The 14419-nt window shown below is 38.9% G+C and overlaps 1 protein-coding gene across 6 annotated transcripts in view; it reads right to left on the reverse strand.

The window, feature by feature from the left end:
• Positions 1 to 1428: 1428 nt before the first annotated feature.
• The window catches only part of DSE (dermatan sulfate epimerase), a 33829-nt gene continuing 20838 nt past the window's right edge, over positions 1429 to 14419 (reverse strand). For 5 of the 6 annotated variants that reach the window (XM_030448515.1, XM_030448519.1, XM_030448516.1 and 2 more), the window contains 4 exons: positions 10869 to 11122; positions 7162 to 7401; positions 5800 to 6007; positions 1429 to 4384 (listed from right to left, as the gene is read on the reverse strand). In XM_030448515.1, coding sequence (XP_030304375.1) covers positions 2623 to 4384; positions 5800 to 6007; positions 7162 to 7401; positions 10869 to 11122 — 2464 coding nt within the window. In that variant the 3' untranslated portion in view covers positions 1429 to 2622. The remainder of the gene's footprint in view (positions 4385 to 5799; positions 6008 to 7161; positions 7402 to 10868; positions 11123 to 14419) is intronic. The other variant, XM_030448521.1, reaches the window with a different exon arrangement.

Below are 14419 nucleotides of genomic sequence, written 5' to 3' on the forward strand. Positions count from 1 at the left end.
CCAAACCATACTTCCTAGTAAAGCAAGGGCAGCTCAGATTTTTCAGTGTATGCTGCAATCTGAGGGCTTGAACTGTTTCTTTTTTGTGACGCACATACTTCTACCCAACATCCCAGGCTGCTGGTTGCTTATGGCATGGAAACATCTGTTCTTCCATTTCAGCTTCAAATTCATTAAAAATTATGATGTTTGATAAGGAATGAGACAAAAAGAATGGAAAAAAAAGAATGGAAGCAAAATTTAACATGACCAATAGAGAGGACTTCTTACAGGCTCTGGCTTACAGAAGAATAAGGTACACACGATTCTTTTTGCATCCCAAACAGACCAAGAGATGCAGGTATGTCTGAAAAACCTCCTAGGTTGGCTTTCTGTAGCTGATTGTTCAAAGCAAATTGACCCAGGGCTAATAGACCTGGTGCACAGACATGAGATTAAGTTAAATACTTCTACAAACTCCACTGTTGACATTAGACTGATAAAGGCTAAAGGCAACCACAGTTCTTTATTTTCCTGAAGGTGCCTGTATCTGCGAAAAGGATGTGGAGACACAAGCACAGGTTATTTGCTTATAAGGCATAATGACTCCTTGAATTACCCTGGGGAAATTTTATTATATCAGTTCCCAGCAGAGGGATGTACCAGGCTGAATTACAACAGTACATGCATCTTGATTTTTCAGTATTTCATGGCCAATAAAAGTATCACCTAATATTGCAAAACAATATTGCCTTTGAAACTGAACATAACCCAGCAGCTATTTCTGTGTCTCTTCCAACATCACAGTGCAAAGGCAGAAATTTCCCGTGTCATGCAGCCTGTGACAATCTAGTCACACTTTCAGCAGGCACCACAACAAAGATAGAGCTACCCAGGACAACTGTCCCCATGATCAGCTCCCTTCACCTTTAAACAATTAAGTGGAGGACTTGAAATAGGTGATTAACCACCCTTCGTGCCTTTTGCAGTACGGGAAAAGGGAAAGGAATGTTTTGTAGTTGTTTCAAGGTCTTAGGTGGACCAAGTACCTATCTGAAGACTTTATGTACATGGATCAGAAATTAACTGGGGTCTTAAACCTTTGCATGGACTAAATGTACCAAATTTCATTGGATAAATCCAGGTACTGGAAACTGTCTTAGGGGTTATGCATGTGTATACAGTGCTCAGAACTGGCTCAGTAGCTGGGCCCTTGTGAAAATAATCTGATCTATTTACTGAAGATGTTTAGAAAAGGAAAGCTCACCACATTTCAATGTTACGCTTGCAGAAGGCTTAACAGCAGCACTGTAGATAGGAGATAGTTAAACAGGTAGAAGTAAGAAGAAACAAAGGCTTGTGGCTTGAACGAAGTGCTGATGAACATCACTACTATACTTATTGGGAAAAATATTTTAATCAAAGAAAAACAACTTTTCCACAGAGATGATTATGGGTTTATTTAGCAAATATACTGGAAGAACTGGTTTTCATAGGGCTTCCACTCTCTCAAGTAGCTGCGATTTTTTGAAATCAGTTTAATGAACAGAAGGGGATGTATGTGGAGACATCAAACTTAATTTTGTCATAAACCACATGATTACATTTACCACTAATCCCCAAATAATTGACCCAGGGCCACCAAGAGCTTCCAGAACCCTTACTGGTGCCTTAGAGAACAGGCTGTTCACACGGTTTTAGCTGTCCTCTGTTTCTAGATGTGTGACAGAAAAAACACATTAAATACTTCCTTAATGCCTCTATTTCCATACTGGCAATTGGTGAGGTTACCACAGGACCACTTTGGGTTTTTTTTTTTTGTATTTTTACAATTGCATATGGAAGGGAAGTGATCTAAGATGTGCTTCAAACTATAGAAAACTTTCGTGAAACAGAAGTTGTAAAAGTGAGACCAGACCCTACAGCATTCATCCTGCTACAGTATACACTGGACTTAAAGGTTTTATTTCCTGAGAATTGTGTTCCTTTATACTTTGAGTCAGCCCCACGTTTGCCTTCTGCTGCTGCCTACTAGGCATTGTGCCTCTCACAAGTACTGACAAATACTGACATAATTGCCCTTTCCCACCACGCCAGATGGTAAAGCATGGAAGAGATGACATGATGTAAGAGTCTGCAATAATTATTGTGTCCCCTATTGAAGCATTCTCTGGTTTGGCAGAGAAAAATGAAATCTACTGCTAAGATCTGCCTTGCACACTCCTTTTCTTCAGAGAAAGTCCAGAGACATCTATAACAGCCTGAAATGAAAACTCACTAAATGCAAACCCAATTCTGCATAAAAAAGAAAGCCCTTAAAACCAAATCTATAAAGAGGGCTCTTCTCACCAAAACAAATTAATTGCAACTTTACATTACTGAACTCTGATGAACAAAGCATAACATTCCCTCAGATGTGAAGCCCAACTCAAAACAAAAAGGAGGAGTACTTATTAAGTACTTAGTTTTCTGAGATTGCTTGCCCTATTCTTCCATCCCTTCTGGTCTGAAACTAATCTTTCCCCATCTGTTCTTGGAATGTTTCAGAAAAAAGAAAAGAAGATGAACTTTGGCCCTATTAGGGTTAATGCTTTTGCATAGATGTATATGACCATAAACTGGTCGACTAGTAGAGCTCTTCTGCTAACATTGTGACTGAGAACAGGAAGAATACAGCCACAATAATATACAGCTGTCTACTAAAAGTATTGCATACAGACATCTTTGGCCATGCAGTCTCTTGGCCTTCTGAAAATATGTGAGTTGCATTGCTAACATGACAAAAAAAATAGCAATGTTGAGAATTAGAAAGAGGCGGGTATAAGAAGCTGATATTGATGGGGCACTACTTCGAGCAGTTGTCACCATCTGTACCGGCCCTGATCGGCCTTTGATTGACACCCCAATTTTGTGCTTCACATAGGTGATATCTGCAAAATCCAGAAGATCTTTCATTTCCTCATCTTCGTCTACAGGCAGCTCTTTTTGTGCTTGAGTCTGTGCCTTTTGTCGCACTTTCCTTTCATTTACCTCAATTTGTGCAAAAATGTCAGGAACGGCATCAACAAATTTGTAGCCTTTGGCTACCTTTCTGTTTTTCTTTGCTCTGCCGTGCTGCTGCTGCTGTCTTTGTGAGATTGCAAATATCCTGTCAATGGCCTCTTCAGTCTGTCTCTTATCCGAAAACCTCAGCAGGCGCTCAGCAGTCTTCCTAAAGCTATCCGTGTTGCGCACACGAGACAGAATCTGCTTCTCCAGCTGCTGGAAAACAGGCTTAAAATGCTGCAGGTTCCTTTCCACAATCCCTACGTAGTCCTTCACTTCTGGCACAGCGGAGCTCCTGACGGCAGAAGCTCGGTCAAAGACAATTTTTTGGCGGTCCGCAATGACCTGCGCAAAGGCAGAGCGGGACCCCTCCTCAGCAGGCCACAGGTAGACAGCGTAGGCGTGCTCACTGGTGGTAACAAAAACGTCCAGCTGTGGAGAGTCCCCACGGACAGTGAAGCTCTGCACATCAACCGAGGGCCCGATGAACAGGTAAATGGCCCGCGTGAGAGGGTGTCTCAGGAAGGTGGTTACATTCACATAGTTTGTTCCATTGTACGGGTAGCCCCGGGGATACATCCTTGAGGCGATGGTAGCTTTCTCACTGTGGCCAGTATCATCCATCCAGTACATCTTATATATCCCATCACGGTGCCTAATAAAAGCCCCATGGACATCATCAACAACTGTTTCTTCAAAAGGCACATCCACATTGTGGAAGAAACTGGTTGCTGCCTCCAGGGGGCTGTCGTCTTCTAGGTGGATTTGGTCCACTAGCAAGAGAAGCTGGGGATGGAGAAGTATGAGGTTTCTTTGCAATTTTCTCAGCTTCAGTTTAGGACTGTATGCACCCACTCCTTCCCCCCTGATAAAAACCACCCCGCTCTTCTCCATGGCAGCAACCACTCGTCCCTGACAGTCACCAGCCAAGTCATGTTTATATTTAAGCCACTTTGAGGAACAGTCTTCTGTAATCTGCCCTTCCCATGGGGAGAAGCAGCTCTTGGACACAGCAGGGGAAAACATCAACACATTATTAAAAAAAGTATATTTTGGTCCATACAGAGCTTCTGTTATGAAGGGTACGCCGTTGGGAGCAAAAGTAAAGGAGTTCTGGTCTGGGTGTTCGTGGCCAGCATTAAAGTTCTTCCACCCCTTGATCCACTCTTTGTACTTATTCTTATGTACAATATCATATATTGCACGTCCTCCCAGCTTTCCTGACTTGAAGGAAAGGAAAGGCCTGTTGATTTCAGCTGGCAAAGCACTTCCATAGGTTACGACTCCCCAGTCCTCAAAATAATGCAGCTTAGGAACTCCATAGTCCAATGGAGGTACAGAGTGCAGACTTGCATCATACCTGCCAAAAAAGAGAAGAAAATCTGGTTTAAAAATCACTTGGCTGATTTCATTTTCAGCACTTGAAACTCAAAACTGAAGAAACAACTCAATATTTGCATCAAAGAGCAAGCTAAAAATACGAAGCCCACTTGTATGCTTCTTGAGTGAACTAATCATAGAGTTGTAATCCTTACCATACTAATCCCTATACAAATTTGTTGTGTGATTTTTACAGAATAACAGCTGAAAACATCTGCTCCACATTTAAAGGAAGCAGCCCTTCTGCAGTCCAAAAATAAGAGTACCACTCATTTCAAACTAGCCACATTTTTTCTTGTATCATAAAGCTACTGACTGCAAAACAAATCTTTAAAAAATGCACATAAGGATTAAGCTGTAGACACTGTTTATTTTGCACTACACAGCAACATTTGCACCTATGTACTAACAACCAATAGAAGCAGAGTATCTGTTTCCCCAAAACTGATTATTATAGAAGTCTGTAGTCTCCAAACAGAATTATCTATAAATAAAAATTAATGAAAATGCATTTTAAATTACAATTTTTTTAATTACTTGTATCACTCGGTATATGTTAGTTTCTTTCTCCTACTAGGTTGAAGAAAAAAGTGCATGGCTTTCTTGTATAAATTGTAAGATATAAACCATTTGATTTAAAAAGAGGTCTCAATTCCAGAAAAGGTTACAGATGCTTATAATTTTAGTTTTATTTGATCTAGAGGAATTAAAACTAATAAAAAGAAACCCAACCATGGAAAACAAAATCTAACTTTCTGACATTGCCCAAAATAAATGAAACCATCATTAATCCCAGGAACCTTTTAGAAGGTTTCTCATGTTTCTCTGCAGCTAACCAGGAGCCACTGTAGGCCATGGAAAATCACAGCTCATGTCCTGCAAATATACTTTTAGTCATCTGCGATGACATTCTTTCTAAGCATAACTTGCAAATCAGTGTGTACAAACAACTAATAGTAGCTTTACTGCTTACATTACTTTGGCTTTTAAAAGAAAGTTTGTATTATTACTTAGAGCTTTTAAAAGAAAACTAAGCTTTAAATATTCACCCAATTTAATTAACACAATAGGATTAAAACCTATTAGCATAAAGAAACCAAAGATCACGTGCAGAGTAATTTTCAGTCATTTTGGACTGCTTGCATTCTATAAAAGCAACAGACAATGGAAAGAAAATACAAAAGCTGATGTAGGGTAAGAGAAAGGTGTTCCCTTAAGCAGCGTACACTGTGAATCTATGCCAAGTGAAAAGGTTCTTCTGAGCCTAGCATCTCTCTGAGTCGCTCACAGCCAGCCCAATTTTGGCTTCTACAGTGCAAATCTAAAAGTAACGAATTATCACGAATAGCAAACAGCTGCCAGGTTCCTTTTGAGCCCACTCATTCCCTTTCATACCAGAGAAATTCAGTGTGGAGGGTGCACCACCTCTGCCCTTTGGATGGTGTCCCTGGGCCCTCCACCACTCGATTCCTTCTGATCTGCTCTGCCAACCAATTCCCGCTCCCGTTGCGCATGACAAATTTGTCCAGAAACACCAGCTGGCTCTCCGGCCCGTAGAACCAGTTATAGTTGGAATCTGCAATGGCCACAGTTCTCTGAAACCCTTGGGAAGAAGTGAAAAGGAATGTAAGAAAGAACAAATAAAGGCACAAAGATGTATTTGTAGAGCATGACTGTGAAGCCAAGCGGTACAAACAGACACAAACAGAAGCAGCCTTTTCAGATGTTTACAGACATACTTGTAAATGAGCCGTAAACAGGCTACACAGGAGAAGTTTTCTACTGCTGTAGCTAACATGAATACTCACCTTTCTTCTTCAGCCTTGGTCTATAGGCATCCAAAGTACTAGTGAAAATGTAAGTAAGGAGTAACGTCCCATCCATTTCCTCTCCTCACTCAAATCTGGCAAAGGTAACTTTCTCTTCACAGCTTTCACTTTTCCTATGTCAATTCAAACTCTCTAAAGCAAGAAAACAGCAGTGCCTCCAAGGATAAAAATCAGCTTCACCCTGAAATGGGTAGCATGAGTACACTTTGCTCTTAGGAACCCCTCTCCAGAAGATGCCTGAGGTTTCATGTGGAGTCAAGGCAACTCCTTGTGTGCCTGTGCTGCGATGCTGAAGCTGTGCTCAGCCCACCCTCCTTACATGCACAGCTAAATATGGGGTTCTTAGAGATAATAAAGTTATCACGGTCTTTCTAAACAGGAATTTGAACAATTCAAGATCCTAATGAATTATCTTGCAAATAAACAACAGAAAACCATCACCAAAAACTCACAAGGTTGACTGAAACTAAATCTCTTTTGAAAGCTAGAAGGGGTCATCAATATTTATTAAATTATAACTGCTGTTGTATTTGTACATCTCCATCTTTCAGTCACAAATCTGAGATATTAATTCACACTGCAAGACAAAGAGATGCAGGAAGAGGACAGAAATATTAAAAAGCATGCAAAATTGACCCCCTAGTGATGTCAGATGAAATTTTGAAGCACTGGGGTTTTTTCCCCCCAAATGATGTTTCTATCTTTTCACTGGTTTTAAATGACAGAGTTTAATTAACAATAATCTTTAATAAGCAGAGATAAACAAGGATGTCACTGTTTTGATGCATGAAGGGAAAATCCACAGAAAAGTATATTTTTTTAAAAAAATCCAAGTAAAACGTTATTTTAAAATTATCCATTTCAAGCATGACGTTTACTGCTGCTTCAAGAATTAGAAGATTCATCTTTGTTCACACAAAGGACCTACCTGGCAGGACAGTCCTATACATAAATGCAAAGTGCTGCTTCAGCCAGGGGTGTCTGAAGTGATTGATACCAAAGTGCCTTTGGACGAGAAACATGTACTGAAACAGGGACCTGGTCGTGTAGCTGCCATAAGCCACCCCTTCATAGAGGGAGCCATCTGTGACCTCTTGCAGTAGGACTATGGACTTCTCCATGATTGCCAACACTTGCTTGGTCCACAAGTAAGCTTCCTGAAGGTAGCCTGAAAGAAAAAGATATTGGCAAATCTAATTAAAACACCAGAGATCATAGATTATGTCATCTGTACTCTCCCAGTAGCATCCTTTAAAGCAAGGAATCCGCAGACCAAAATTCTGTAATATAACTTGGTGCTGCAGCATCCCTCTAGTTCTAGGGAGAATAGTAAAACACTATTTGAACACAGCAAAGCAAGGTCACATGAGAAGGGAAAACCTGTCAAACACGTTTTGCTAATGATGTGGGGCTATGCTTGTGATTTTAAAGGGAAAATTTCCTTAATTCATTCAGGACACGCATGCCAAGACTCTTGCATTTCAAATTAAAGCCATATGAAAACAAACCTCCGGCCCCCACTAGAGGGCTCCAATAATGCAAATATTCCAGGCATTTTTTCCCTGGCATGATCATCAGCCTGCAAAGGAGATCCTCAGAGTTTAAAAAATATAAAGGAGTCCACCTTTGAGTTGCAGTTAAGTGACATACTACTGATGCATGCTCTATTTTAAGACAATCTCTGTTCTACTTACTTTTTCATTTTACTGTACAACCTAAAGGGTTACCCAAATAGAATTTCTTCTGGAAAAGTTTTTCATGGTTAATTTCAAATGCAGACTCCACAGTTCAATATCAAATTATTCTACCAATGAGGCTGAGTTTAAGCCTCTATGTATACAAGTCCTAAGCATTTATATTTCTTCTAAAGAAAACACCTTTAAAAGTATCACTATTTTGGTCTGCTCTACACAAATGTGGAGTTAGGAAGAGGCTGCATGAAGTCCTTCTCTGGATTTGTCCACCTTCACCAAGGAACAAGCACAACCATGAAAGCCTCGGCACTGGATTATTAGTGTCAGCTTGATGGGGTGCTAGGACATATAATATAAACAATAATATTACGATGGTTTGGAGCAGATGATCCTTGAGGTCCCTTCCAACCTGACATTCTATAATTCCATGAAGTGCCTGGACACAGATTTAGCCACTTATTTCTACCACACAGCAGAGTTCAGCTGGCATCATTATACCCTATTACATGGTGAAGCAGTGCCTGGTGAATGAAGCAAGTCTGAGCTACGTTCAAACCCACTGCTAAGACTGTTCCACATTATTGCCATAATTACTGTACATATTTTCAGCAAAGTGATGAGCAATTCAGACTTCTTACTAGTCAAGGCTGCCAAATCCTGCTTGGTTAACAGAGAGAAAAAAAATTGCAATGTCCAAGTTAAAGAAATAACCTGAATTATTTTTATCTGCTAGCTCTGTGATGAGGAAGGCCTGAGCAACAAGGGCAGGTGGTACTACTTCTACTTACTTTACTCACCATCTTGACACTACTTTATTACTATGATGGAGTTAACAGTACAGCAGTTTGTTGAAATACATTTGTAAATGCTTTCACCCTTGTTTTGCCTTGTGACATTAAGAGCCACAAGAGCCAGGTTTTGACTACTGCACTAGCAAGAATGCTGTTTTCCACAGTTCAGCACAGTATATTTACCATTGTAATGCATATACATTCTGGTTACTTAGTTCATATCTAAGCTATAACCTATACCTTAAGTATATTAAAAGAATAAAAATGTAAGTAGAATAAAAATGTAAGACAACCCTGACAGGCTACACAACTAACCAGAAAAAATGTCACCTAAAATTAGTGTATCTATATTAAATTAGGCCTTACTCAAAGTTGCTTTTTTGAGTATCTGAGTGTTTATTTTAACTGCAAAGACCTCAGTATATATGTGTGGCTAGAGTTCATTTCAGTTAATTTTTCAATCCTGTGACAATGTTTACATGTTTTTAAGCTGGCTATTTAGTCTCTGCATGCTTCAATAGCTGTATAGTTTTTTTTTATTATTAGTTGAAATCTAAACCTTTTGGAAGGAAGGTTTACACAGATACACTTCATTTGCTATGCATCTGATACAGGGAGACTGGCGTGTTTACTCCTTTTCTTCTTCCTTTTTTTTCTCCTGCAGAAAAAGCCTTTCATCTTGGAATAAGAATGTTTAGGAAACTTTAAAAAAAATAAAATAAACAAACAAGAAAAACTTCACTTAAATTTAATTTTTCAAGATATAAAGTTGCTCTATATTGAAAAGAAGAGAGTTTTCATTTAGAAATATAATGTCTGGATGTTTTGAACATTTGAAGTACCAGCACAAATTTTCAAATTTCCCTCCTAAATGGCCCCCATCAACTTCATTTGTGATGTTACCATTACTTGGCAGAAAGCATACGTATAGTCTATACCATACCCTAATGAAAAGCAGTTGTCCTCTCATGAGCGGTCAGACTTCTGTAACAACATAGGCTCAAGGAAGGATGGAATCATAAGGAGCTAAGCAAAACCCATGGAAGCAACAATCTGAATCTTCAATTTGTGGAAAGCAAGACAGGGAGAAAGAAAATAATTTCCACATGTACTCTTGCTGCATTTCAGCATATGCACATCACTGACTGTATGTTTTGACACTTAAAAAAAGATGACCCACCAAAAACACAGCAGGTGCCACAGTTTTTTGTCATACTTCTTTGGGCATTTGAAAGCTCCAATGGTGTGCAGATGTGCCTTTGCTTGCCAGGGTTGTACAGTTTGGCAGTGCCATCAGCATCCAGACACTAAGTTTTCCTTGACTTCCATCAAGTAGTTCCACTGGGCATCATGTTTTCAGAAAACTTTTAGTAGGTATTAAATAATCACTTGATGAAATACTGATACATTCTTATAGAAGCAGAGGCTGGCTCCATGACTTCCAGCTGAAGTACCACTGGTGTTTATAGTGAGGATTTCTTATCTGCTCTCTCCCCCTGGCTCTGTGACTTGCATTCTCATTTACACTGTGTATCTCTTCGACAGAAGGAGAGGGATTGCTCTCACATAAAGCAGCCAAAAGCAACTGGTTAGGTTATACACCTGAGAACTGGGAAGGATGGGCTTAAGTCCTTGGAGTGAAGAAGGAGATGACACCTGGCACAAACACCTCTTGGATAAATTTACAACTCTCTAAGCGAGACAGAAATGTCAGAGGAAATTCCAGGTTATCCTGTGATCTAGCTCCCAGCCCAGAGCACAGGGTGTTTCTGACTGCTGCCTTTCTCAATGCATTGTGCAAGGGAGAAAAGTGCATCGTTCTTTACTGACAATATACCCTGGAAGACCCTGTATTTAAATCAGGCCTGGACAGGCTATACACAAGATGTTTAGTTCTTACAGTGAGGTAAGAATCTCAGAATTGCTTAAATAACTGAATTTATTAACATACAAATATATGTGTATATATATATATATTATACTTTGTACAACTGTCCACAGACTTTTGTTTTATTTAGTAAATTTAACTTTTCTAAGCAGCAGAAGAGCTGTCCTCTCCGTAGCATTTCTATCAGTTACTCAACTTTGCTGCATAAATGGCTGATGATTTGATACACTTCAGGAAAACATTCCTATGGTTTAGCACATACCTTGATTCATCAGAACAAGGCTCCCAGCCAGCAGGGCCACACAATTGGTAGGCTGGTGGTTGTGGAGGTACTGGAAACCCCATCCACGTCTGTATGATGTTTCGTACATGTATCCCGAGGCATTGGCAATTACCTCAAGAAATCTCTCCTGTTGAATCTTGCTAAGATAGCCGTACAAGAAGTCATATGCAGTGGCAAAACCAACTAAGGAGTGAGCAAGAGGGACCTCATCCCATGGGGCATCCTTCACCAGCCTGTCAATAAAGAAAGATGCCAATTAATTCAGTTTCACCTACTTATTTTTCTCCATTACCATACTGTGAAGTGTTTACGGCTTGATGTTTCTGAAGTTAGGCAATTCATGTTGAGTTTTAACACAGCAGGAAGTCTCTTAGCAAGTTTCTGAGACCATTTTTTTGCTTCCTAAGTATGGACAATGTTAAAAAAATTATTAATTTCATTAGATTACATTTTTAGATATTAAAACAATGCTTGCAACATCCTGGGTTTTGCTAGGAGAAACAGATATGTAGAATAGTGGTTGCACAGAAATGGAATTTATCTGAGACAAGATTCACTTAATATTTGTGAAAAAGTAATACCCCACAGTTCATACTCTGCCAAAAACCTGTAACAATCTTTGTCCTTTCCAAAGGAGCCAAATGTTGATAAATTCCTGAATGGTGGCAATAGGACTGAAGTTGTATTTAAAACAGGTATAATAAAATAACTCACTATGCTATGCCTTCATTTCCCAAAAGCATTCAAGGAGGGAAGTAGGGATGATGAAATTTACTTTTTTCACTACAGTTCAAGTTCACATACTTGGCGGCATTAAAAAAAACACAACAAAAACTCCAGCTCTTAACACAAAACAGAGGTAAAATGATGCCACTACTCAAAATTATTTACTATGAAGTGCCTTCTTGTATCCAATGACTACATTAAACTTAACAAAACAGTAAATTTGTACTAAGAAAATTCATAATGGAGTTGAAGGCAGGGTAGAAAAAATATTTCTCTTAAATCTGGACTGTATTTTGTATCAAAGACTTTAGTATTGCAGCACTGGCAGTACTTTCAGACCACGATTCTACAGAAAAGGAAATGACAAGGGATATATTGTGAAAAAAGTCTTTGATAAACTGAACAATCAACAGTTGATCTTATGGTTCTTTTATTTCAGTTTCTTTGCACACTATTTTATATTACAGAAATGAATTCTAAATTGTGGAGATGAGAGTGTCCTACTGCAATCAGTGGAAATAGTGTTGTGCTCCTGAAGATGTGCTTTATAACTTCTATGAAGTTATAAATATGATTTCATCTTAACTTGTAAAAGCAGTAGCGTTAACAGATAAGAAAAAAGACCAAAAGAGCATGATTAAGACTAAAAAATGAAATAATCTTCATTATGCTACAGAACTATTTATTTGCATTCAAAAATGAATGAGACCCATGCAGAAATTGAGCTATTGAAATGATTATAGGGCTGAAGCACTTCTTCTGTGAAGACAGGCTAAAGAAGTTGGGGTTTTTCAGGAGAAAAGGAGGTTTTGAGGCGACCTTGTAGCAACCTTCCAATATCTGAAGGGGGCCTAAAAAAAGCTGGGGTAGGGCTCTTTACACGGCCGGCTAGTGAGAAGCCAAGGGGAAATGGTTTCAAACTTGAAGAGGGGAGATTTGGGCTACATATTAGGAGGAAATTCTTTAATTTGAGGGTGGTGAGATACTGGCACAGGTTGCCCAAGGAAGCTGTGGCTGCTCCCACCCTGGAATGGCTGGGAGCCAGGCTGGATGGGGCCTTGAGCAGCCTGGTCTGGTGGGAAATGTCCCTGCCCATCCATGGGCATTGGAACTGGATGAGCTTTGAGGTCCCTAGCAACTCAAACAAGTCTATGATTAGCACCACCAGCATAGGGCACTGCAACTGTGGTAAAACATGTATAGGAGAGAAAAATTACCTTTAGATTTTACTTCAATGCATGTAACATCATTAGAAGAACTCAAATGAACTTGGCATATTCATAACTGCATGTAAGAAAAGCCTCTGTAGGTTTTTTTAGCTGAACTGCCAACAGTTTTAAATTTTCACTTCTCAGCTTAAGTCCCATCTTTTGCTGAGTGAAGTTCTACATTCATTTTTCCTTTTTTAAAATGAAATCTTTATTTCACAGATTTTAAGCTAAATACACGAATGCATTAAGGATGGATGGCAGAGTTGGGCTATGGATGGACTTGACAATACTGAGGGCTGTTTCCAACCAGAACATTTCTGTGATTCTAGGATTCACCACTGAACAGCAGGATTTGACCTTTCTTGTTTTGAACCAAGGTTTTTATTGGACTGGATTATTTTGTTTGCTCAATTTTGATTTCTGGTTAATAGACCAGCATTGACAGAACATGGTCACAATATTAAGACAGACAGCTGTAAGTGTGGTAAGAGGAAACTCTCAAAGCATCAGGAAAAAGAAGAAATTTACTACTCATCTTCTCCACATCCACATCCTGTTCTCTGTGGTCAATGTAAAGAACATATCTCTGTCTATTTTGTCCTTGTTCAAGCACTAAACTTATCAGTGAAGATTTCCAGCCAGCCAGCCAGCATAAAATTTCTTACTTATGTTTTCACTTAATCATTATGCAAAAAATTACAGACCTGTAAGCCAAAACATTTACATACTTTTCCTAGGCACTCATTCTTTCTGCATTTCCAGATAAACTGGATGAAAATGTAGCTGAACTTGGCAAGCAACTTTTGACTTTCCCAATTTATTTATACTGAGTCACTGAGGCACAAAACCTGAAAATCTGAGTTAACTGATTGTCTCTCAGTGAATTCCCTGCAGCTCTATTTCTGCCTTTTCATCTTTCCCTGTAATTTAAAATGCTCTTGAATTGTTGCTAGCCCTATATTTTCAAGTATAGTTGCACTCTACAGCAGTTATATATAACAACCTGGCACCATGATTGCTGTCAGAAATCATTTGACATATGAACATACCTTTGACCAGCTATATCATGAATCCTATTTCTACATTATTTAGTTCTACTCTTCACTAAAACTTAGCACATTCAGAAATCAAGAGTTAAATGGGTTTAGAAAATAAAATGACTAAGGATAAACTGTACATAATGGGGGAGAAGAGAACAATGAAAGAATCTGAGTTAATTTAAAACGTTTCATTCAAAGCAGTATCTTTATAACAACATAGAAGTTGCTAATTTGAATATGCTTAAAGCTACCTCATAATCTTTACATTAAAGATTAATGTAGTTTACATGACTTCATCCTAAGAAGGTTTGACAGTAGAACTGATTAACTTTCATTGTTAAGATCATGCTAACTCATGCTTGGTTTCAAATGCAATACTGTATCAAATGCTTTAGTCTAAAAGTGTATATTAGTCTCAATGGCACCACTTCCAATAACATAAAAAGCACTCTTCTAAGTGGCAAGTGTTATGACTGCATTTAGATTGCTAACTTCTTCAGAAAAAAAAAAAACAAAATAACAAAACAAAAAAGCCCACAAAAACCTAAGCTAG

This window comes from Calypte anna, chromosome 3, assembly GCF_003957555.1.
Source record: "Calypte anna isolate BGI_N300 chromosome 3, bCalAnn1_v1.p, whole genome shotgun sequence".
Lineage (NCBI taxonomy): Eukaryota > Metazoa > Chordata > Aves > Apodiformes > Trochilidae > Calypte > Calypte anna.